Raw genomic sequence first — 23,244 nt, forward strand, 5'->3', positions numbered from 1 at the left:
ACTGACACACTGCCATGCAGTTGGTAAACCGGCGTGTTTTCATTATTTCTGATTTATTATTACGCACAGCTTGTATAGGTGTTTACTACATTACATGCATGTCATAACAGACAAAAAATACAGATAAACAGTATTAAGCAGTTTAGCTTTTACACCTTTTGATCATTTGACATTTATTTGAAATTCATCATTACTTGCCCATCAGCTCTGTAATAAGAAAAAAACTCACCTTGTTTGCGTTGCTTCCATTTCAAATTATCCTGATGTGAAATGTAGGCTAATGTCTATAAACTCAGACGCAGCTTCCGAAAGAAGTAAATAAAATTTTTCCATTATGAAAGTGAGCAGACCTCTCTGTCTGTGTCAAAGATTATAAGTGTCAACTTGAGCCTGAAATCACAGCAGCTCAAATTAATCAGCGTGTTAACCTCATCTCGTTGTCAGCGCTGAGGCCAATTTACGGTCACGGGATGGTAATTGATGAGATATGGCATTACCATAAGCAGTCCCACTGCCTGTAAACTTATAATTGGAGTTTCGGTAACAATGCAGGGGGGTTAAACAAAGGATTAATCATAATTAACAAAAGTATATTACTTTTCCCGTATTAAACAGTTGGTTCCCACCTTTTCTATTAACACAAATTTGTTTGCAGTAATTTACTGAATTATTGAAAATACCAACCCAAGTCAAGACCCTGAAAAATTCATTTATTCCTCCCTGTGCTTTCACATTTGTGTGTGTTTGTGTGTGTGTGTGTGTCAAACCCTATGTTTCTGTTATACTCAATTAGCCTGAATGAAATAGCCTGAAGTTTTCTAACATACAGTAAGAAACAATTTTTTTAAACATAATTTTTCAAGCTGTTTAAGAGTGTGCCATACGGCAGCATAACAAGGGATCACACTGTGATTACATTTACAGATTGATACAATGGCCAGGCCACACTATTATTATACAGAGTGGAAGAAAGCATAAGTAACTCACCAGGGAGGGTAAACCTCAAGATAATTGAAAATATACTTTTCATGCGTACATTTATAGTCAGTGCACAGTGAATGCTAAGTTATCAGTTGTTTACACTCATTGAAAATTACAATATAAACCAATATCAGTGTGAATTAGGGATGTAAATTAATGTTATTTGTGGAAAAGAGTTGGCCACCCCTCTGAGTCTGACATTACATTTCAGAATAAATTGACAAACAGAGAGAAAAGGCAAAAATAAAGCCACTTTTTCTTTTAATTTAATGCCTTTTTGAAATCTGATTCGAGGTCATTGTTTATTTGTCTTATATATTCACCCCTACATCACACATCCCAGCTCTGGCCAAGTAGGAGTCAATATTTTTTTCAGAATGAATGTAAGCGGCCCACCCACCCTGCAGGAGCAATGTAATTACAAGATATTTCATGACAACAGTTGATCAAATGTTCTAAACACAGCCAAAACTGACTGGCTGCTCCACCCATCCAGGCTGGAGCTGCAGCAGTGTCAGCCTGAGTGTGTTGTTCTGGTAAATCTAGCTCTATGCATGGCTCAGCCCACTAGATCCAGCCCTGTGCTGACTACTGTGTCCTGGGCTGCAGTAACAGATGTGAAATCACATTACCCAAACGCTGCAATTAGTCTCACTCGCTCGCGGGTTAATGAGTTTGTGGAAATGTGCGACCCATTCCTCATTAGGTAATTTCTCATGCACTGATGAGAGAGGGAGAGAGAGATGTGGGCATGGCGACTCAGTGGAAATGGCACATAGGTATAGTCTGCTGCAGCTCATACTGTAAAACAGGATGCAGTTGGGGGGGGGCGGCACTGCAGCTGGATGATTTTTCAGGAGGTGGGGGGTTGGTTAAAGGAAATGAGGCTTGCATGTGTGCTTTTCTGTCTGAGAATGCTTGTGAGGTGAATAAAAAACACAGTTTACACTGTCAAGTCTTTTGTATCTGCATTGAAGAGTTCGATAGCAGAGGCCTGCTGGGGTTACATCTGTCTGTCTCCTTGTGGGCTAGCTATGCTTATTTCCTTGCTGCGAAGCCGGAGGGTGTGTGTGTGTGTGTGTGTGTGCGTGTGCGTGTGTGTGTGCGTGTGTGTGTGTGTGTGTGTGTGTGTGTGTCCGTCTGTCTGTGTGTGTGTGAATAGACAGCCCAGGGCAAAGCTCTGTCAGGACACAATGGACGACAACAAAAGAACTAATTAGCAATCAATTACCGACATGTTTCTGTCCTGCACCTTTTATCTGGTTAGAGTGTAGAGCAGGTTACCGCTCAACATACACACACACACCACCTGCTGCCTATGTATGTGTGCGTGTGCAGCCGGTGTGTGTGGGTTTTTTGTTTGCTTTTTTTTGGTGAATTTGGATTATTGTAAGGATGTGTGTGGTAACCCAGTGACATATGGTTTTATGCAAGAGAATGCGACTTCTCTCCTGTGTCAGATAAAGGAGAAAAATCTTCAAATTAATCCAATTAAGGCCTTTAGAGGAAGTTGCTTTTCACTGTGTTTTCCGCCTAAGAGTGTAAAAGGCAGTTGTTCATTAGCTTCATCTGTGCTAATCAGTCTCCAAACTCTCCTTTGTTGCATCTCATAGCTTCTCCTTATTGTTGGGATTACATGTGGTTCATCTACGAAAAGAATTTTCATCTACAACTTTATAAAAAACCAACATTGATAAAGGAATTCTTTTGTGTGTATGTTTACCTAATTTTGGCCCGTGGCTTGCTCATTTCATCATCTCCCCCTCCACTGCTGTGACACACACACACACACACACACACACACACACACACATTGACATCTGGGGGGAAAGTGTGTGCTGTGAGGAGGCTGCGAGTGCCTCTCATGATAACAACTCTGCATCTCAACAACCTGCATCCATCATCATCAACACTAACATCTGCTCTGAGCCTCAGCCTTAAATCTCTTTCTAACCCCCCCCAACCCTTTACCTCTCTCTACTTTTCACCCTCTCTCCCCCTTTCTTACTCTCTCCTTTTCGTCCTCTGCTTATATTCTGTCCATCTTTTTTTTTTTCTCACGAGATGCCACTGTAGCTGCCTTTTCTGGGGGTTTTTTCAACCACTCTGCTCGATCCGCTTTGACTCTCATCCAAATTCCCTCATCTGCACGGCCATGTGTGGATGTGTTTTCGTTTCAACCATCCTTAAAATCAATATTTAATGATGATGTTATCAGTGCTTTTATGTGTAATTTAGCCAGAGTGTCAGTATGAATGAGACACTGTCAGCTTTATGGCGTCAAGCATTTATTTTCTGTTAATGGGTGCTCCTGGTGGTATACAAACCAAAACCCATTGGACGTCTGATGGATTTGTCTGTTTCATTTCTGTTCACGCATGCGTTCACAGCCACGCGTGCATGCATACAGTACATGTCTACCTACAAACTGACACACAAATACACACACACACACACATACACACACACATACACACACAAAGTGTAGTTGATTATACAACAATTTGAAAAGTATAAAACAAGAGAGTTGCAAATAAATACCATGGCTGCTGGACTTTGATGTGACATTTCTTACTTCATAGTACCAGAATAACAGTGAATGAGGCACTGACTGTGACTGCATTGTCTCCCAATGGTTTGATCTTAAAACACTAATCAATCAAAGCAGCTGTTTGTTTCAAAAGAGACTCCATCGCCCGATTTTGACATTTTCCAAAGCCATGACAATTACTTCACCACTTCAGCTCTGGGAGCCAACATTGTTGAGAGGCAATAATCATGATAGTTTTCTCAGTCATTTTTCTCCCAATAACAAGCCATTTTTAATCCAATTAGGAGTGCTAACGTGAGAGGCATAATACCACGGCCCCTGGGACAGATGAGAGAATATGCAGGACATTTATCCCGACAGTCAATATTGGATTTCTCACTAAGCAGCTGTGCCTGCTCTCTCTGACATTCTCCACCTCTGCACAGTGATCCGTCCTGATTAAACCGGCTTTTCTACTTTATCAACATTCATTACATGACCTGGTCATGCATGGCCACGGAAACCTGGGATAGAAAAGTTACATGCTTCACGTTGGGGTTTTCCTTCTGCACTTTTTTCCATGTATGCAACTGTTTAGTGAAAGATGATCTAACACACGTCTCTCGTTTGGACCTTAGATGTAGCAGTTGAAACTCTATGAGCAGATAGGCGTGTTATGGTATTCCCCAAAAACTCTCCTCACCCAGACAGGCAGGTTAGATGTCCTTTTACATGCTGAATCTGAATGCAGGTGGCCAAGCTAGTTTTGTATTACTATATGGTTCTGTTGATATAGTATCCAACAGTTGATCTTCTTCATTTCCTGATTTGAATTGCCAGATTCTAACTGAAATTTAAAAACAAAATTCTGGTCACATTTCTTGTTTATTCAGTTCATGCACCTCTGCTAAAATACAGAAAACACAATTCATTGTGCAACACTTCATGACAAGACACCAACCAAGAGCTGTCAGCGCTTTAAAGCCGACGGCAGCTAAACATTGCCACCTTCTGGCAGCCGTTGAGAGGATCACAGTGCAAAAATGTTCTTTATTCATTCATACAATTATTTATTTATTTCTTAAGAATTTAGACAGATGGTCAATAGATTTTATCTCATCTCGGTATCACTTAATGAAATATGTCTGTTGATGCTACAGAGAGTTGTACAATTATTGTTCTATCAAAACATTGCTAATAAAACGTAGAAAATGCATGAAAAAGAGGGCTGCTGTTTATAGCTGATTGCAGTCGATACATTTATGCAGTGCACTGAATCATTGTCATTGAGTGCATTGATTATGTGGACTAATCAATGTTTATTAGGCTGGAAAAGACTGACCAGACCACAGTGGAGGCTGAATGATGAAGGAACACATTTACTGTGTGTCAAAGGCCCACCCACCTGAGCAGACATGTTTCAGAGTTTGAGGGAACTTCAGCCAGGGAACTTCAAACACTATGTTTAGGGAACAACATACAGTTTATCTATCCAAAGTGGATATAAGGTCAGTCAGGATTGAATTAAAGGAAGCAGCTTGCTGGCATTGAAGGTAATCTAACATACACACTGGGATAGATTTACAGCCAATATTGAGTTGATTTAGATTCGTATAATTTGTCATTTTTTCTAAAAGAGGAAGAAATTGGTCTAAAAAATGTCACTGCTGACAAACCCATTGCAATAGTCCTATCCTTGTCTTCTGTGGTGCCTCTGATTACAGAGGCCCAACAAAAGACAACGCCATTGGATTCTTTACAGTTTTTATCCCACCATGCCAACAACCTCTGTGGCCTCCTGGCTTCTCCTGCACCGAAACCTAAGGCCTAAGGCCGTGAAAACCTGGTTGCAATAGAGTGGCACAATCCTCCATACTGGCCAACAGGGGCTTCAGGAAGCCATGGACATTGATGCACCAGACAGGAGCCTCCAAATGCAAAGAGAGTTGATGCTCTGTTGTTTGCTAGCTGTGTCTGGAGATGGTCACTGCCCTGTTATACACTGAGCCAAAGGTTTGTTCAACCTCTCTCAGTTGTTTTCCTCTGACCCCGTCTAACTAAAACACATCACTGTGTTAGCTTTGTATTGTTTGTTTGAAAGAACAAGTATTCTTACAAGAACTATACCTTGTATATGTGTAATGTACTGTATCAATAGTGTCCCTTTATAATTTCAACTAATTTCAACTTTGTCTTGTATTTTTCCACCAGGTCAAACTTGGACATCGAGTTTGGACAAATCTGATTGGATCAGTCAAACAAAGAGTATGTAAATATAAGTTTAATGTGTAAATGATGTTTAACTTTTGAAGCATCAATTTTCTTTTAGATTTTGGGCCACTGCTCTCTGATTGTGTCAGTCTGTCTGATTGTGTCTCTTTGGGTAAAGAGGTCTCTTGCTGCTTGAGAACAATTATTCCACAGTGCGTTCTATAATTATACTATTATGTTGAATTATTCTCTTCATCTGCATGCACCATCAGTCATCACTGCACACCCTGTAAATGTGTTTATTGCTTTACCAGGCCAAACACAAGTTGTTCCAGTGGCTCTTTCAGGTACATACAATACTTCAGCATAATCTACATACATTTTGAACAGTATCATTATATTCTTAAAGATGAATAGAATCAAAGTTTGTCCAGTGACCTTGTCAGTGATTGGATAATACAGGAAAGTGTGTGATCTACAGTAAACAACCTTGCACACACTTACAGAGAATAAGTGAGAGAATAAGTCAAACCAAGACGATTTTATGAAAGTTTATTTTGCATATCCGGTTATTTGTTCCCTTAATATACAGTGTCTTCATGATGGACCCATACATGATTCATTACAATTTATACTGACCACAAAATGTACCAGATGAAAAACTTTTACAACTAAAAGCAAATCAAACAAACAGGCCAGCATCAGATGGGAGTCTCCAGACCTCCCCTGAAGAACTCGGTTGGAAGGTAATTAAAAGAAGAGTGTGTTATCCATCGCTCCTCATTAATGTACTTTGAATTAACCACTTTCAGGGGAGAGGAATTGGGAGGAGGGGACAAGCAAGAAAATCCATGCAGGCTTTAAAGTAATCTCTCTCTGTCAGGTCGGTCCAAACGGGGAGGGTCGGCTCATTACGGCCCCCACAGGAGATGAATGGGTCAGTCAGGCAGTAAGGAGATCTGGGCTGGACCGCTGCGTTGACAGACAGATCCACACACAGGTGTGTATGTATGTCTTTGTGTGTGTGTGTGTGTGTGTGTGTGTGTGTGTGTGTGTGTGTGTGTGTGTGTGTGTGTGTGTGTGTTTATAAGGGAGTCAACACACAATGAACAATAAAGCAAAAATACTTAGCTATATGTGCTATCTTTGACAGGGAGCAGGTGTGCAGAGGGAGGCTGCATGCTGGGATACAAGGCAGGGTTAAGACGCTAATGTGTGGAGTCAACAATCATTGTGATTTGACTTTGACCACATGGACAGGTGGCCAGCTGAGGCAGTCATCCCAGACACAGAGGGCACTCCAAAATTACACTCCTTAAGATTTTCTGAACTGCTTTGGTCTTTAAGGAAATTCTGATGAGAAGAATTGGCTGCGTTTTTAAGAAAATGTTCCTACATTTGCCACCAGATGGTGCTGTAGTCTTTTGTCTTGTTGAGACTGAGGCAGCTGACACTTCCACTAGGATTTATTTTAGTTATAAAGACAGGGAGCTTTCTTAATTCATTTAATTTAAAACATATCTGAGTTTCATGTTACATCTTCACACAGCATCAGAGCAGCGACACAAACACAAACACAATTCACTGATTGTAATAGCTAACTCAATTTGTATGTGGTTGTCAGTCTGTGTTTTTAGGTCACATGTTAGTGGGATACTTTTGTTGTATGCTGTCATGTTTTCTTCATGTAATCGTTGATTTTATCTTGCCACTGTTGCATTTTTTTTTTTTTAAATCCTGATTTCTGCAATGTGACACATTTGCACAGGAAGTTTATCAGGACAAGATGTTCATTCATTCAGGGTTTTCAATGGAAGGGTGAGGGTTTATGGGAGATAATAGGGGAAATGGGATTGGATAGGATTATATTATATTAGATCAGAAGATGAACTCTGTGAATAGACCATCATAATATGAATTGATATATCTGCTCAGCGTTTAAAGCAATATAATGAGACTGTGGAGTTACTTGTTAATTAAAATCTATCGATTCATTTAATAAATTGGATTTAAACAATTACAGTATGTATCACAGCGCCACATCGCACACATGGTAGCATTTGTGAGAAACTGCCAGGGAACAAGCACTTGTAGCACACACATACACACACCATCTAGCATTTTGCTAACATTTTCCTTTCCCTCTGCTGTCATTCACATTAGCAAAACACACTTTAGCAGCGGGACTTCGGCTAATAGGTTCAGACATCGTCTCAACACAAGGGCATTGTAAGACAACTAATTATTATCACTGACCACTGGCTTTTAAATGAAAGTAATACACCTTGAATAGGTCATCAGCATTGTAGACAACAGACTGAGGGGGTGTTAAACCAAATGTTATTCATTATGTTCATTATTGTTTTGTTTTTTCTTTACTTCTTGTTTTGTTTTGCACTCCTGTGTACGACGTCACAGACCTTCATCACTATGACAAAATGTCAGCTATCATTAGCTCAAGATAATTGCGAGCCAGTGTTTCACACAGAATCTCTCGTCTTCATTTCAGATGAATGAGAGAACGTGTGGGTTGTTCCATCAGAAGTGTGTATGAATGCTGACAGGGCGATGATCATCTCGTACACACAGTTACATCTGAGTTTGACCTTTCGCAGTGGCAGCATGGACACCCACAATTAGTCTCATCTAAATGAATTTGCTATGTCACTCCAAACCAAATTACGTCACAGGCTCTCTCTCTCTCTCTATCTCTCTGTCTCTCTCTCTCTCTCTCTTTCACTCTCTCTCTGACTCTTTTCCGCTTCCCCCTCTCCTATTCACTCTGCTCCTTTTCTTGTTATTTGTGTTGTGCAGAATATGACTCTCTTCACAGTGTTCTTGTTTTGTTAAAAGATGTCATTAATGCTGTGCTTTTGAATACAGCTTTATATTTACATGCTTAGACTCTCTGGTTTGGTCTCACCAGTAGAATACACCCAGGTGGGGTCAAATATTAACTGAGCAACTGGCGCGTATTGTGCACACCTCTCCACACAGACATGCAAGGAACAACACAACCGTACACTTAATGCTCTGCTGCAGCAGTGGTAGAAGTCATACTAGCTGGACATCAACATCTGCCTGCCTAAATAATGGAAAGAGCAGTATTAGTCATGTTATCTAAACAAAATGATCCTCTGGTCTGATTATGTGATGACCTTTTTATGCTTGGGTTGGAAAAAAATTAGTGTTAGCAACTAACTCATTCCCTCTGCCAAATAGGTCAAATTTTCACCTGTGTCTGCTTGTTGGTTTGTCAGCAGGATTACACAGAAAGTACACTGGCCTTGGTGAAAGTCTGCACTCCACTGAGTGTATTTTCTAGTTACAGAATCTGTTTTCCATTCTGAATATAAAGATAGAAATGGTGTTTTAAGTTGCTGATTGGATTTGTTGATAAGTTTTTGCCGCCACAGTATCAATCTATCTGCTTGGTTTAGAAAGACGGATCACAAAAAACTTTTCGATGATTTCTCTGTTAATGATAGGGAGATGGAGAGGGTTCTTTGAAAGTATTCCCTGGATTTCTTGCCTGTCTCGCCCACGCCTTTAACTGGCATTGTGAGCCAGAAGTTAAAGAAACTGGTCTAGTCTACACATAGAGGCCACAAGTCGCAGAGCAGAGAGAAAGAAGAGAGGAGGGCGAGATAAAAGGCAAAATAAGGTACAGCTGGCACTTCCATGTGAATCAGTAGAGGCAGATTGGTAGTCTACACCTTTCCAGGTAATCATTGTCTCCTAGAAATGACACTTGTAACAGAGTGGTTGAGAAAAACAAGCACTATGATGCACATTAGGGATATCAGAAAACTTCTCTCCAGTCAGCATTTACTTTGAGGCAAAGGTTCACAGATTGTTTCCCAGTACCTCACAGAGGATTAAAGGAACCTTAAGGCCACCATGATCCCTCACTGGCTTCCCACTCACAAACACTGCACATTGTTTTGTTTGGACTGCCTGGTCAAGCCTATAAGGTCCTGCTGCTGGGAACTGAACTGAAGCCATAATAACCACCGAGCGATGAATTAGCCTACCTAAGTAAAAGTATTAATTTTGGCAGGAATGAGTTTCATTTTGACTTAAAATTAGATTTCTCAATCATACGCAGTTGTTTTTAGCTTCCACGCAACCACGCATATCTAAATGTCTTAATATGGCTTTGAATGACAGCTTTTCACACGTTATCTGAATCACTGTGAGTCCCAGTGTTTTTCAGTGACCCTCTGATGTAGGCCTGCCTGTCTGACTGTGCTGCTATAAAAGCTGCCACCTCACAGCCGGCGCCGTTCTTTCCCCCCTCAGCTTCAGGAAACACTTTACCGAGAGACGCACTTCAGCATGTCGCTGGCTCTGCGCGCACAGCTGCTCCTCTTCCTCATCTCCCTGTCATCCAGGATGGGGCTCAGTCGCTACATTGAGGTAAGATCCCGGTTTGTTTTAGAAAAAAAAAAATATATATATATATATTTAAACTAAAGCAAGGTGGGAATTATTGATTATGTCAGCTAGGTTAAACTGATGCCTTCAAACTAAAGCTATGACCTGGAACTTGACGTCTATTTCTGTCATGTTTGATTCAGGACATCGAAGCTTCAGATGGATTATATTCTCTGCTCAGTTTGGACCAGAAAAGAGAATCAGAGGATTTTATTTTCCGCCGACCTCTCAGTAAGTGCTGCTGTAAACAATGGCTTTATTCATTAGCTGATTATGGTTAAAACTGTTTACCGACTTGGCAACAACAAGTAAACCCTTTACATAATTAAAAGTATTCAGTGCAGCTCTAGTGTCCAGGCAGACACTGTAGAGTCAATCGGTCAATCAATCCGTGATCCTCAGTTCATAGATATTTGTCCCTGCAGTAACTATAGCACCTGCATTTAGATTTTCCAATAATGAACACAGTAAAAATGTAGGAATACTATCAATGGAAACAATATCAATGCCTACAGGTCCACTTATATCAGAGTTAATTCATCACTCTTATTGCACAAATTCCCAAGAGCCCAATCAGCTCTATTGTCTCTTGGCTCTTCAGTCAATACTTGTGTGTTTTGGACACTGGAGGAGTTGCTGTGTTTGACCATAAAGCTGATTACCATCACACTTTCAGCTCATAACAAGTTTCTAAGATTAAACTAAATCAATGAGGTTTTCTTGTGGTGAAAAGATGGCTGAAAGTGTTTTGTGAATCCATTTACTGTCATGGTAATGTGTGTGTGTGTGTGTGTTTGGTTTGTAGGATGCTTGGACATGCTGGCCACTGATGGCTTCTTCACCTTTGTTGCGTCTCGGCCACAGCTGGCCTGTGCTTCTTTCATCATCGCTGAACCCAGTGAGGTCATCAGCCTGGAGCTGTCTGACGTCAGTATCGACTGCAGCGCTGGAGATTTCATCAAGGTCAGGCCACCCCCCCACTCACTAAAAAATAACACCCACATATCTCCAACCCTCTCGGAGCAAGAAACACAGGAAGTTCAGTGCTTTGCCGTTCAGACACTGAATTCTATTTCATCTTCTTCTGTTCGATTTAAATGGTGCCAAGCGGGGTTAAGGAAGTGCTTTACGGCCAAACACCACACTCTGCATTGGTCACATCACCCAGAGCAAGTGTGGGAAGAGGAGGCTTTGGTTCCGAAGCCAAGCCTGCCAGTTACATTGCAGTATCAGTTCATGTGGGCCAAAGTGGTAAAAGACATGGCAGGGAGAAGGTCTGGGAGTTCTATCGCTTTGTTAACACCGACTGGGTTTGAAGTGTTCCTGTATCTGGACATCGACAGCAGCTGTGTGTAACCTGCACACACCCACATCAAGAGAAAGATGCTCATCATGCTCAACAAAACCAAACACCACGTCTGTGTCTTTCTTAACACGCTTGTCTGTTTTAACGTGATTAACTAAATATTTATAGAACAAAATTCTCTCTGAATAATGGTGGTAATCAAATAAGATTCATGACTCAGCATTGTGGATGGTGCAGTGAATCATATTGGACTGACAGCTGTAGAAAAGCCACCTTAATTGCCCTTTGAAGGTAAAATGAATTTATTATCTTAACACTAGAGTGTATGGTTGAGTCAAGCTTAAAAGAGGCTGGCATATTGGTCAACTGAACCACTAATTCAATATACAAGCTGTCATCAGTTTTTACTCTTTTTAGGCTCTATTCGTTGGGCATCCGCAAATTAGTCCACTTTAAAAAATTTGGCCGCACAGTTTCCAGTTGTCAATCATGTTCACACTGTAACAAGTGATAAAAAAAGTGATATGATAGTGCAAAATTTTATTTTTGTATCTCCACTGCACTGGTTTACATATAAATTGATTGTTTTAGTTCAATGTTTCACCTCTTAACTGGTGTTTTCCTTTTGGTAATGGCAGAATTATGTTGTGAGTGAAATTTGGAATTGAAAAAATAAGTCAAGCATTATCTTGTATTTGCTATTCTTGTCATGCAAACTTATACAAAATCTTTCCTGCTGCAGATGTTTGACGGCTGGGTTCTGAAGGGAGAGAAGTTCCCCAGCAGTCGGGACCACCAGCTCCCTCTGCACCAGCGCTACACAGACTACTGCTCCTCTCCAGCACCGGGATCCACCAGCCGCTCCTCTCAGAACGTCGCCATGATCTTCTTCCGCATTCAAAGCCCCGACAGTCGCTTCACCCTCGCTGTCAAAAAGCTACACAACCCCTTCCGTGAGTCCCGCTGCACATCTTTGATTCATCAATTCATGGCTTAAAAGTTTGAGAGCAAAATAAACAGAGATTGAGTCTTAAAAGAGAAAGCTAAATTGTCAAAAGCAAAAATAAAAAGAGAGAGAGAGAAAAAAAACATAAACAAGGACCAAGGTCTTTCATCTGAATCCGATTTGTGTTGTTTGTGTTTTTGGATGAAGGATAGACTGGTGGTACTTGCTTGTGTGCATGCATGTGTGTTCTTCCTGGACATTTGCGCCTGGCTGAGCACTAATCAAGGCCGAGAGCGACAGGAAGAGATTGAATAAGAGGGATGCACCTGTTTTCCAGCTGCTTGACAAACACGGTGTTAACACTGTGTCAAGCAACATAACGTAACAGCAGTCAGGCTGTAAGGCAAATTCAGACGAAGACAGAGCACTGACAGAAAAAGGAAGTTTGAATGGATTATCGCAAAACAGCATAAATCTCAGGCCAGAATGTGACGTTTTATTCATGTATTGAGCGTCAGCTGGAGCTGTCCGCCGTATTGTCCCTTTATTATATACGATCGCAAATCAAGCGAATAAAACTGGCCATAAAACAGCATTATTATGTCAGTATATGCAAAGATGTGATATATAGTTCTGTGTCTCAATATCTGTAGACCCATATTGGCCAATTCAAATAGCTTAAAGTATAGTGCTCCGCTTTGAAAATGCTGTACTCAATGCTGTAATTCATCAAAATAAAAGCAGATTTTATTTATATTCAATCCATTCCGTCATATATGTGAGTGAATGTTGCCATATGCACATAAACAACAGTCAAAAGTCATCCAGATCTTGCACTTGCAGAACAAATAACACTCCATAATATTTATTCTAACGGTCTCCCCTCGGCTTTGATTGGCAAGGCTCCTTTACCATGAAAATGTTTCCAAATCAACAACATGCCTGCAGGAGTGAAGTGATCCGACTCCTGTTGGTGCCTGTCTAGTCTACCATACAGTTATCAATTCAAATTTCATTATTTTCTTATCTTTGTCATCAGAACTGGAATTGGATTTCCATGCTCAGCCCTAATTGTGTCCCCTCCCCGCAGTCAGCCTTGATTATGTCCAATTTGTAACATGAGGTGTCAATAATGAGTTTCTCTGGTGATGGGGAACTGTTAATTTGAAACCTCTGCCTTTCCTCGCTTGCTCTGTGTGTGTGTGTGTGTGTGTGTGTGTGTGTGTGTGTGTGTGTGTGTATGTGTGTGTGCATGTAAAGCCTGTAACATCATGTCTCAGAGTCCAGAGGGCAGCTTCACCATGGTGATACCACACCAGCGCAGGAACTGCAGCTTCTCCATCATCTACCCTGTGGAGATCCGACTGACAGAACTCAGCCTGGGGCAGGCCAAAAGCAATGAGCTCAGCCCACAGGTGAGACACACACACACACACACACACACACACGCACACACACACACTTTACTGAAAAGATTTTTTTCAATGATCAGATGACGGTGGCCTCTGGTTTGACGATGGTACTGCCATTGTTGTTAACAGACGGTTCTGTTCTCAGTAAAGCCAGTGATATTTTTTATTTGTCTGAGTCACCCACACTAATCATGTGGACCTTTATGTCAGTACAGCTTGGCATAATCTTATTTCCATTTAGTGAAGTTTCTGTTCACTATTAAGATCCATCAACCTAATTCTGTATGAGCAAGCATGAACAAATCTTACAGCAATAAATCAGGGGGGAAACGCTTGCTCTAGTAGCCTGGTTCCAGACCTCTGATTCAGTGCTCTACATCACAAGTTTGTTCAGCAATCCAGATAGATCTGGTGATGTGCTCACTGACAGTGAGTAGGTAACAGTAGTAGGTGTGATTAGAGGTAGGAAGTGATGCAGCTAGCAAACTGCATTCATGAAAAATATCAACAGAAAAACAAGCATGTTGATGCAGCTGGGCAGGTTTTTGTAAGTTGACAGAAGTGAAACAAAAAAGGGAATTGAGTCTGATCAGTTCCAGTATTTTTGAATAAAGAATAAAGAAAAGAAGCTACATTTAACAAAAACTTTTAGAACTGATCCAGTTTTTCATTTTTTTCATTTTCATAAAAACTGTGAAAGTACGGGTAAGTGACTTGATAGTGGCTCTTTCATTTTAAATATTTTTATTACATTTGTTGCTGTAAGATTTGTTTCTATTGTGCTGATCATAAAGGAATAGTTCAACATGTTTGGAAATATGCTTGTTTACTTTCTTTCTCTCTGAGAGTTAGAGATCAACACCGCTCTCCTGACAAAGACACACTTCTATTAACATTTCTTTAATTTGTACAAATACTGAAGTGTAAAAATAACAATCTGTGCTTTTGGACTGAGCTTAGATAAATATATACCTGCTGCAGGTATATATTTTAAGTTTTATCAGTCTTCTTATCCAATTTTCTCCGGCAGGAAAGTGAATAAACATATTTGTAGTATAGTTGCATTTGCCCTATTTTGACCTTATCCGTATTGTATGTGCCATGTCGTAGCAATAGTCAGCTGCAAAAACATTGGCAGTGAATTTCTAAAACTAGTGTCATTGAAAAGAATCCAGGGTTTTAAAAAGTCATCCAAAATCAATGTTCTGTTCGGCAAATAGTTTGCAGACCCACACTGGTGTTCTGAAATTTGCCTTGCTCTAACAGGTGCAGCAAAGTCTCATTAGACTCCAGCGGAAAAATGTCTGATTAATGCAATATAAATAGAAGTTATTATAATTATTATAATAAGGCAAAGTGAGAACACCTGTGCTGGTGTACACTGGATTTGTAGGAGCTTCAGTCCTCTCATGAGCAAAACTAAGCATTAACTTTTTAGCATTAACTAATTAGCATTAGTTTGTAAATGTATTAACCATTTATGAAGAATGTCTGACAAAGATGTTGGCCAGTTTCTGATGTAAAATGAAATTAAATCAGTTAAGATAGTCATGAAAAAAAATACTTGAATCAAAACATATTTAAAGCGGCTATAATCAATATTTTTATAATAGCAATGTATAAAATGACAAAGTGAAAACAATGTGAAAGGGATCACTTGTGTTAATAAAAGAATTATCCCTGAATCATCTGTTGCTTTCATTGGCTTTACAGAGCTTTGTAGTGAGTTCCAGCTCATTGCTCAGCTAACTTTAATCTCAGTGCTCATGTAGCATCGTTTTTGGCCTCGGCAGGCAGCTGTTTCCACCAAGAAATGTTCTGAAAACCCACTTTACCCTACCTGCTGAGCACCAAAAGGCAGAAAGAACATAGTGGAACATTTAGCAGCTAAAGAGCCAGATACTATATTTCCCTCAGGAGCTGGTAGAGGCCAAAAACAGAGAATGAATGTTGGACTCACATTGAGCAGCTGAGAAACACGACTCCAAATGGATGATAATGTTGCTCTGTAACTGTTGGATGTGTGTGTGTGTGTGTGTGTGTGTGAGTGTGTGTTTGGTAACAAGTTTAGTTTAAAATGGGATTTGTTGTTGTTATGTTGAGCTCACATGTTTGCACTGCCCCCAAGTGGCCAAAAAAAAATCAGTTATTGCAGGTTAAAGAAAAATTAACAATCAAAGCACATTCTCAAATACTAAAGACAAATACAAAAATCACAGCAACAGAAGGAAATTACATCTATTGACAGTCTTGACAACTGCTACTGCCCCAGTTTCTGCTTTTACAACAACTACAACCAATATTGTAATCAGGTTTTCCGTAAATCAAAAAATCACATTAAAAGGTGAACTTAATAATATAAATATTTAATGGATTTATTTGTAAATTTTGTTATTGCTACATATCCATGACTCCTGAAGATGTTGGCAGCTGGTGTGACACTGGCTGCCAGACTGCTGACATTGTGATAAACTGTAAGTACTGCATTTACTGGGCCAAATACAACAACCTGAAATTTCTACTCAAATGTTGCGGAAAGTTGTAATTGTTCCAAAGTCAAGTGTTACAATGTCAAAGATGATTAGTATGAGCAGTTTTACCCGTTCACACTGACTTGCAGTCCTCGTTTTCCCTTTTATGCTTTGCAGTGTTGCAGTTTATTGGCCACCAACTATCGATCAGTGGAATAGTGTGAAACCAGGGACGTCATATATTGAATTAGTCGTCTTCTTCTTCCTTGTGTATTATAGCTTGCATGTGGTACATGTGGACATTACCAACCTCTCAGGAATATGTATTGCATCACATGTGCATCCTTGTGCGTGTGCTAGTCGACACAAGATACAAACAAAACAGGGCCCTACTGTCAGAAACTCATATGTCATTTTCACATGCAGTGTTGATAAGTTACTGTCTTACTCTTGCTGCACTTCAGCACCAGAATGCTTTGCTGTTTGTATTTTACAGAGGCAGGTGTGGTCGGGCTGTTCGGGGTCAGGCGACTACGTGGAACTGCTAGGAGGGAATGGGGTGGACACCTCTAAGATGTTCCCTGTAGCTGATCTCTGTTTCTCCCTCAGTGGGCTCGGTGAGTCTGAGCCCCTCTACTTTACCTCCAGTGTGAATCTTTTCCAAATGTGTGATTGTAACAGCAGATTTCCATCAGAACAGTGACAATTTGTAAATCTGACTTCCTGTGCTGGACTATGACTGTACTATACTGTACTATATGCTATGTTGTAATGTGCTTTGCAATGCTACACTATGCTATGCTATGCTATGCCTATCATTGATTTTCACTTTTTTGAAACACAGTTTGGCACATTTCACCATGTGTAGTGAATTTCAACTAAATTCTAGCTGCATGCTGTGATCCCACATATGAAAAAACTGTTCACCAAAATTGTTACAGCAGCAAGACCCTCTCACGGTGAGGACAGTTCAGAATATGCTTCCAATAACATAAAAACATTCTGACAGTTTATGCTGCAGATGAGTTCTTAAAGATAATAGGAGCATCCCTCATGGTGAAATCACCAGATATTTACAATGCAAATTGTATTTTACAGCCGCATTTTTAAAAAATGATTTTAATATTACAAAAATAAACCAATCAATGTACCAACCAATACATACTTTCTGAAAAATAACTCATGAATATTTATGGTTGTGACTCATTGCCCATAAAAGTACAGTATATGATCAGAGATCTTTTATTAACATTTGAATGAATTCCTACATTTTCAATGGCAATATGCTATAGCCTACATCTTTTCTGTACTGTATTAGATTATCTTTATTGATTTACCATGATCTTGTTGAATTAGTGCAATGTAAAACACGTCACACACAGAAAATAGAATAAATTAAAAAGATCTGTCCTACTCATACACTTGTCATAACCAGGCTAAGAAAGGCTGGCTGGACAACAAGAATGCTCTGAATGTGCTCCAGTGTAAAGTTTCTGTTTTTCTCTTTGGCCCTTCAGCCCAGATGAAGATTGGTTGTGATAACTCGGTGGTGAGGCTGGTGTCCAGTGGGAACTATATCAACCGTGTTTCCTTCCAGTACCGACTACTGGAACACAACGAGCTGCCCAAGACCCGAGAGAACAGTCTGGACAACTTCTGCAGTGTGGAATGAGATCATGCACACATGCACACACACACACACACACACACACACACACACACACACACACATATACACACACACTAATTGCACACTCAGACTCAGAAGTGAACATGCACATGCAATCACACAGCCATCCATTTCTCTGTAAACATGCCAGTTTAATGAAAATGTTCCATTTGACTAATTACGTCAATAAATATTTTGTATTGTCTTTGCCAGATATTTTATTCAGTGCCCTAAATATGTTAGCTTTGATCGTAGCATATTTATTTGAAGGATTATTTTATTCATCTCAAATTCATGGATTATGGAGGATTTAATTGTTTTCTTTTTAGTTGTTTGTCATGAAATCTGTGATACATTATATTTCTTGGCAGACCTTCCCTCTGTTGTTCTTAGTTTACATCAGCTTCAGTATTCTCTGGGAAGTTTTACATCTCTGCTGTCTCTTGTTTATATGACCTTGACAATTTAAAAATAAATATGACTTGCATGATAAAGCACATTTTTAATGCACTGCTTTTGTGAGTGACTCTGTTTTTATGAGCTTAATCCCATTCCATTACAGAACTTCATATTCACTTGGTGTTTGTTTTACTCGTATGCCTCAAAACCACAATACTGTTTTGTTCTTTAGATCTGAAAATGTGGGAATGCTCTTCAGGCTAGTCCAGCACTAAATACAATACATGATGTGCTTGTGTGGCACTAGGAAGATTTTACTCTTTGCAAAACTGTATAACATATACATACCAATGAATAACTGTTGTCTACTGTTAGCTTTGATCAGGGCAGGTGATAAGGAAGCACAGATTTAGAAATTGGTCAGAAGATTCATGTCTTGCTCTTTTATCCAGTGACACCACTCTGGTCCACACTGAAATAGCAAAATAAAAGGGTAAACGATGAAACAATTCAGTCATGTGTGATCAAAGACATTATAAAAGGTGGATTAAAACTAAATATAAAGAGGAATAAGGTGAAACCATAAACAAAATGGTCTGTGCATGAAGTATAATTCTTCTGCAGTTGTTCATGTTGTGTAGTGAAAAATGCCAGTTTAGGGGGTATATTTAGGGGTGATTTATATATAAATATCTGTGTATGTGTGTGTGTGTGTGTGTGTGTGTGTGTGTGTGTGTATGTAGCTTTCCATTCATACTTCTTTATAATATGTCAAACTACCATATATCCTGCTGCTTACCCATTTGAAGTAATTTAACACTCTAGTTTTTGAGTAATCCAAAAAATGTCCCTTCCAGAGAATAAGAATAAGACTTTTTGCATAACTTTGACCTGAGAAAAAAAATATTTATTTCATAAGTAGTTCATGAGCCTTATATTTTTGGAAGTATTTTTAGAAGTTTAAAACAGTTACTTCAATTGGTCTCGACTGAAAAAACATTTCAGCCTGTAAAAAAAACCTGTCACACTTGTCATGATGATATGTCAAACTACCAGATATCCTGCTGCTTATCCCCTACGTTATGTAACTTAACCACCAAATCTATTTTGAAAGCCTTAGCCAAATCATTTCTGTTCTCGGCATTTGAACTAACTGGTTTCTGCTCCTGACGGGCAGAGGGCCACCCACTTATGTCAAGTCAATATTCTAAGGGGCAATTAAGCCGGTGGCCCTGGTGTTTTCAGTGTGTACAGAGACTTCTCCAACTTTGAAGGAAGAGGGTGGTGAAGAGTCAGTCACTGCCCAAGATGACTGTGTTATGCAAGCCCGATACAAAAATTTTGAGGTGCTCAGGAATTTGGACAGGTTGTCGAGTTATTTGCCTGATCTTATGAAGAAGGAATTGTCAAACCTCATTTTGTCTTTTCCTTTTTTTCTTTTCAGACACTCCTTCCCAAACCCATCTCATAGAGCATAACGTGATGTGGGGGACGCTGCACCAAATCGACAGAAATTTTATCAAGTTTCTCAAGAAAAAGGTATTCAGGTGGGAGTCAGAGGTGAACGACATGTTGGAACACAACATTGCAGAACCCTTGTGCTCTAGTTGTGTGTTGGTAAGCAAGCCAGACCAAACTTTTAGACCATGCAAAGATTTTAGCAAACTTAATAAAATGACAAAGCCAGACTCTTATCCGCTTCCCCGTATGGAGGATTGTGTTGATCAGGTGGGCAGAGCAAAATTTGTAAGAAAGTGTGACCTTTTGAAGGGTTGAAGGAGCTCGGGACATTGCCGCATTCATAACACCCACAGGCCTTTATTCCTACAAGAGAATACCATTTGGGTTGCGAAACGCACCAGCTGCTATTCAACGGTTAATGAATAAGGCAGTGGCGGGTTTAGAGAGATGGGCAGTGTATTCCGATGTCATCCATAGTGAGACTTGGGAAGAGCATGTGTATCGAATTAGGGCTTTGTTTGATCATCTTGCAAATCTCACAGTAAATCTGGCTAAATGCGAGTTTGCCCTCATGAGGATGTGAAAATGAAAATGCAAATGATTACTACTTTTTTTTTTTTTTTTTACTTAAATAACAGCGCATACTGTTGAAAGTAGGGTCACATGACCGCTGGGCTGAAGAGCAGCAGGAGAACAGGTGTGCTAACCGAGCAGCTCACACAGGTGCCATGAGTGTTCTTTGTTCTGTGTCCTGAGCTCGTTCTCTGATTGGCCTGCAACTGAGCTGCTTCCCTCTATCATTTCACCTCTGTTCCTGAGTGTGTTTAAAATATTTTAGTTTTAAATATATCAGCTTTTAATGATGCAATCTGTACGATTCATCTGAATAGTAGATCATCCATGACATAAGAGTCAAATCACCAACCCCTATGTGTGAACACATGTATGTTAGATAAGCAGCAGACGTATTTACAAAAAGACAAAAACTTGTTAGCTGTAAATGTCACCTTTGCTGGCTGTTCTCGAACTAGTAAATTCATGAGTCAATCTTCCTACTTTTGTACTTTGAGTATTAAATGGGTTTTAAATAGATGATTGATTAATCTTTTGTTCTTTTCATAGACTGGTTGGTTTGACTTAAAGTCCTTTCCCTTAAAGCGAAACATTTTTAAAATCTTTCTATGATTCCTGCACCTGCAGTTGGAGCTGTGTGAGGTCGCCTCCTCTGAAACTGATGGGAGCTTCCTGTATGACTTGCACCTGCCTGAGTCAATAATGGTAAGTGAAATGAATTTCAAGTAATAGAACTTACTCAGTACTGTATTGTGAAGAGCTGCCTAAAATTTCCCTGCAATTGAAAGTTCATTTTATTTAGTATAATTATGTGTTTTCATAGAGATGCCAGAGCCCACCTCAGGCCAGTAGTACACCTTATGGTCCCCAACATCCAGCAAGAAATGGTAAGTCACGGGAATGACTACACCCCACACCTGTATGGCTCAAATTAGAGTCACAAGGATTTTGAACTTGTAAAAGGATGACCACACCAAATTCTAAATGTTTTTGCAAATCAGCCTTTGTAAACCTGTAAAATAAATCTGTATGAGGTGGTTCAGGCATGGTTGGAACCTTTATGTTCTAACCATGTATCAAACCGACCTCTCACCCCTTTTTCTCCCCACCACCTTTATCAATAAGAATGAAGGGTAACCTGCACACTGTGTGTGTGTGTGTGTGTGTGTGTGTGTGTGTGTGTGTGTGTGTGTGTGTGTGTGTGTGTGAGATGCGCGCTTTGTGGGCTAGTGGAAAAAGCCTATGACAGTTATGAATGAGTTCATTATTTAGACAGTTTGTTTATTTATCGAGCCTAGCTCTCCTGAAATTGACCACTGCAGGAGGTACGTGTATTCAAAATTGCACAACCTTTACTTTGAAAACGAGCTATCTCTGTTTCCGGCTCTTGACTTCCTTGTTAAATTTTCATTGTACAAGTTGGAGGATGGAACAAACTGACGCTTTGGTGCGCTGAATTGAATCGCACATCTTCATTAAGTGGTACAATAACACACGCAAAGCATTGACAGTGTTTAGGCAGCATCGGCTGATGAAGAATGAGCTCACAAATGTCAACATACATTTGCACTAACACAAGTAGGACAATGAGATTAGGCAATACCCCCTAAGATGGCATTTTTCATTATACAATGTGAACAACTGCAGAAGAATTATATTAATGCACAGACCAAAAATCAGGATAGGCTCTCTGATAAAAGTAGGTTTTAAGAAGAGATTTAAAAGATGTCATTGACTTGGCCTCATGCAGCTCATTAGGGCCTTGACTGTATAGAAGATCTGGAAGATAAAAGACCTCAACCTCAAATTCATATTGTACTAAAAAGCCATAAATGTACAGATGAAAAAGGCCATAAATAGCCTTAAAACAAAATTCTAAAACACACAGGGAGCCAGTGTAAAGAAGCTAAAGCAAGAGTGATGTGGTCATGCCTCTTGATCCTGACAGCTGAGTTCTGTACAGTCTGGAGTCAATTAATAGGTTTTTGGCTAAGACGAGTAGAAATGCTGTTGCAATAATCAGACCATGAAGAAATAAAAGCATGTAAAAACGGTCTCTGTCTTTAAGAGCAAGGAAAGATCATGTTTTCAAAAATGTCCAACTTGACCAACTACATGGACATTTGTGGGCTTCAGTGAAATGTCTCAACATCGTGTGGTGGGATTACCATGCAGTGTGGAACAGACATTCTTAACCCCCTCAGGATAAATGGTGGTAACTGTTAGGGAATTTTTAATTTCATATTTAACAGCATCATCAGGTCCAAATTTGTATTGATCCAGTACTTTGGGTTAGGGTTAGCTGTGCTTTTGTGCTAATTAGTGAATGGTAGCAAATGAATATGGTGAACGTTATACCCGCTGAACATCAGCATGTTAACATTGTATGTTAGCATTTGCATTTAGCCCAAATTACTATGCCTACGTACAGCCTTACAGAGCCACTACTGTTTATTATTGCTGTATGGATTTGATAAATGCTTTGTGGTATGGAAATATTAATAGTCACACATAGACACATGGACTTCAGAAGAATAACGTCTAATTTTAGATCAAATGCTTGCAGTTTAGTCATCAGTGATACATTTGTGTATATATACAATGTGTATGTGTATTCCAGTGTATTAAAAATATGTTCTTGCCAAGCAGTATTTAGAAATGACGCATACATTTCTTTTTTTTCTTTTTTTTAATCCAATCTGTTCCAGAGACAAACTCTGAAATAGCTTTCATAGTGGTTGATTGTTGCTCAAAATCATAATTAGAAAGGCTTTATACTGAGAGCACAGAATAATTTACCACATGTCCTAAAACTGTGAGAGTACAGGTTTGCTTGTGACCCCCCCCC

The 23,244-nt window shown here is 39.7% G+C and overlaps 1 protein-coding gene across 1 annotated transcript in view; it reads left to right on the forward strand.

Moving 5' to 3' along the window:
- The window catches only part of LOC111651681 (corticotropin-releasing hormone-binding protein-like), a 76,050-nt gene extending 57,577 nt beyond the window's left edge, over window positions 1–18,473 (forward strand). The window contains exons 3-11 of the mRNA XM_023401700.2: window positions 5,723–5,776; window positions 6,606–6,722; window positions 10,025–10,141; window positions 10,303–10,390; window positions 10,965–11,122; window positions 12,208–12,418; window positions 13,672–13,826; window positions 16,791–16,911; window positions 17,812–18,473. Coding sequence (XP_023257468.1) covers window positions 10,061–10,141; window positions 10,303–10,390; window positions 10,965–11,122; window positions 12,208–12,418; window positions 13,672–13,826; window positions 16,791–16,911; window positions 17,812–17,966 — 969 coding nt within the window. The 5' untranslated portion in view covers window positions 5,723–5,776; window positions 6,606–6,722; window positions 10,025–10,060 and the 3' untranslated portion in view covers window positions 17,967–18,473. The remainder of the gene's footprint in view (window positions 1–5,722; window positions 5,777–6,605; window positions 6,723–10,024; window positions 10,142–10,302; window positions 10,391–10,964; window positions 11,123–12,207; window positions 12,419–13,671; window positions 13,827–16,790; window positions 16,912–17,811) is intronic.
- Window positions 18,474–23,244: the final 4,771 nt, after the last annotated feature.

Source organism: Seriola lalandi, unplaced genomic scaffold, assembly GCF_002814215.2.
Source record: "Seriola lalandi dorsalis isolate HSWRI2012SDOR001 ecotype SW California unplaced genomic scaffold, Sedor1 jcf7180002053713, whole genome shotgun sequence".
Classification (NCBI taxonomy): Eukaryota; Metazoa; Chordata; class Actinopteri; order Carangiformes; family Carangidae; genus Seriola; species Seriola lalandi.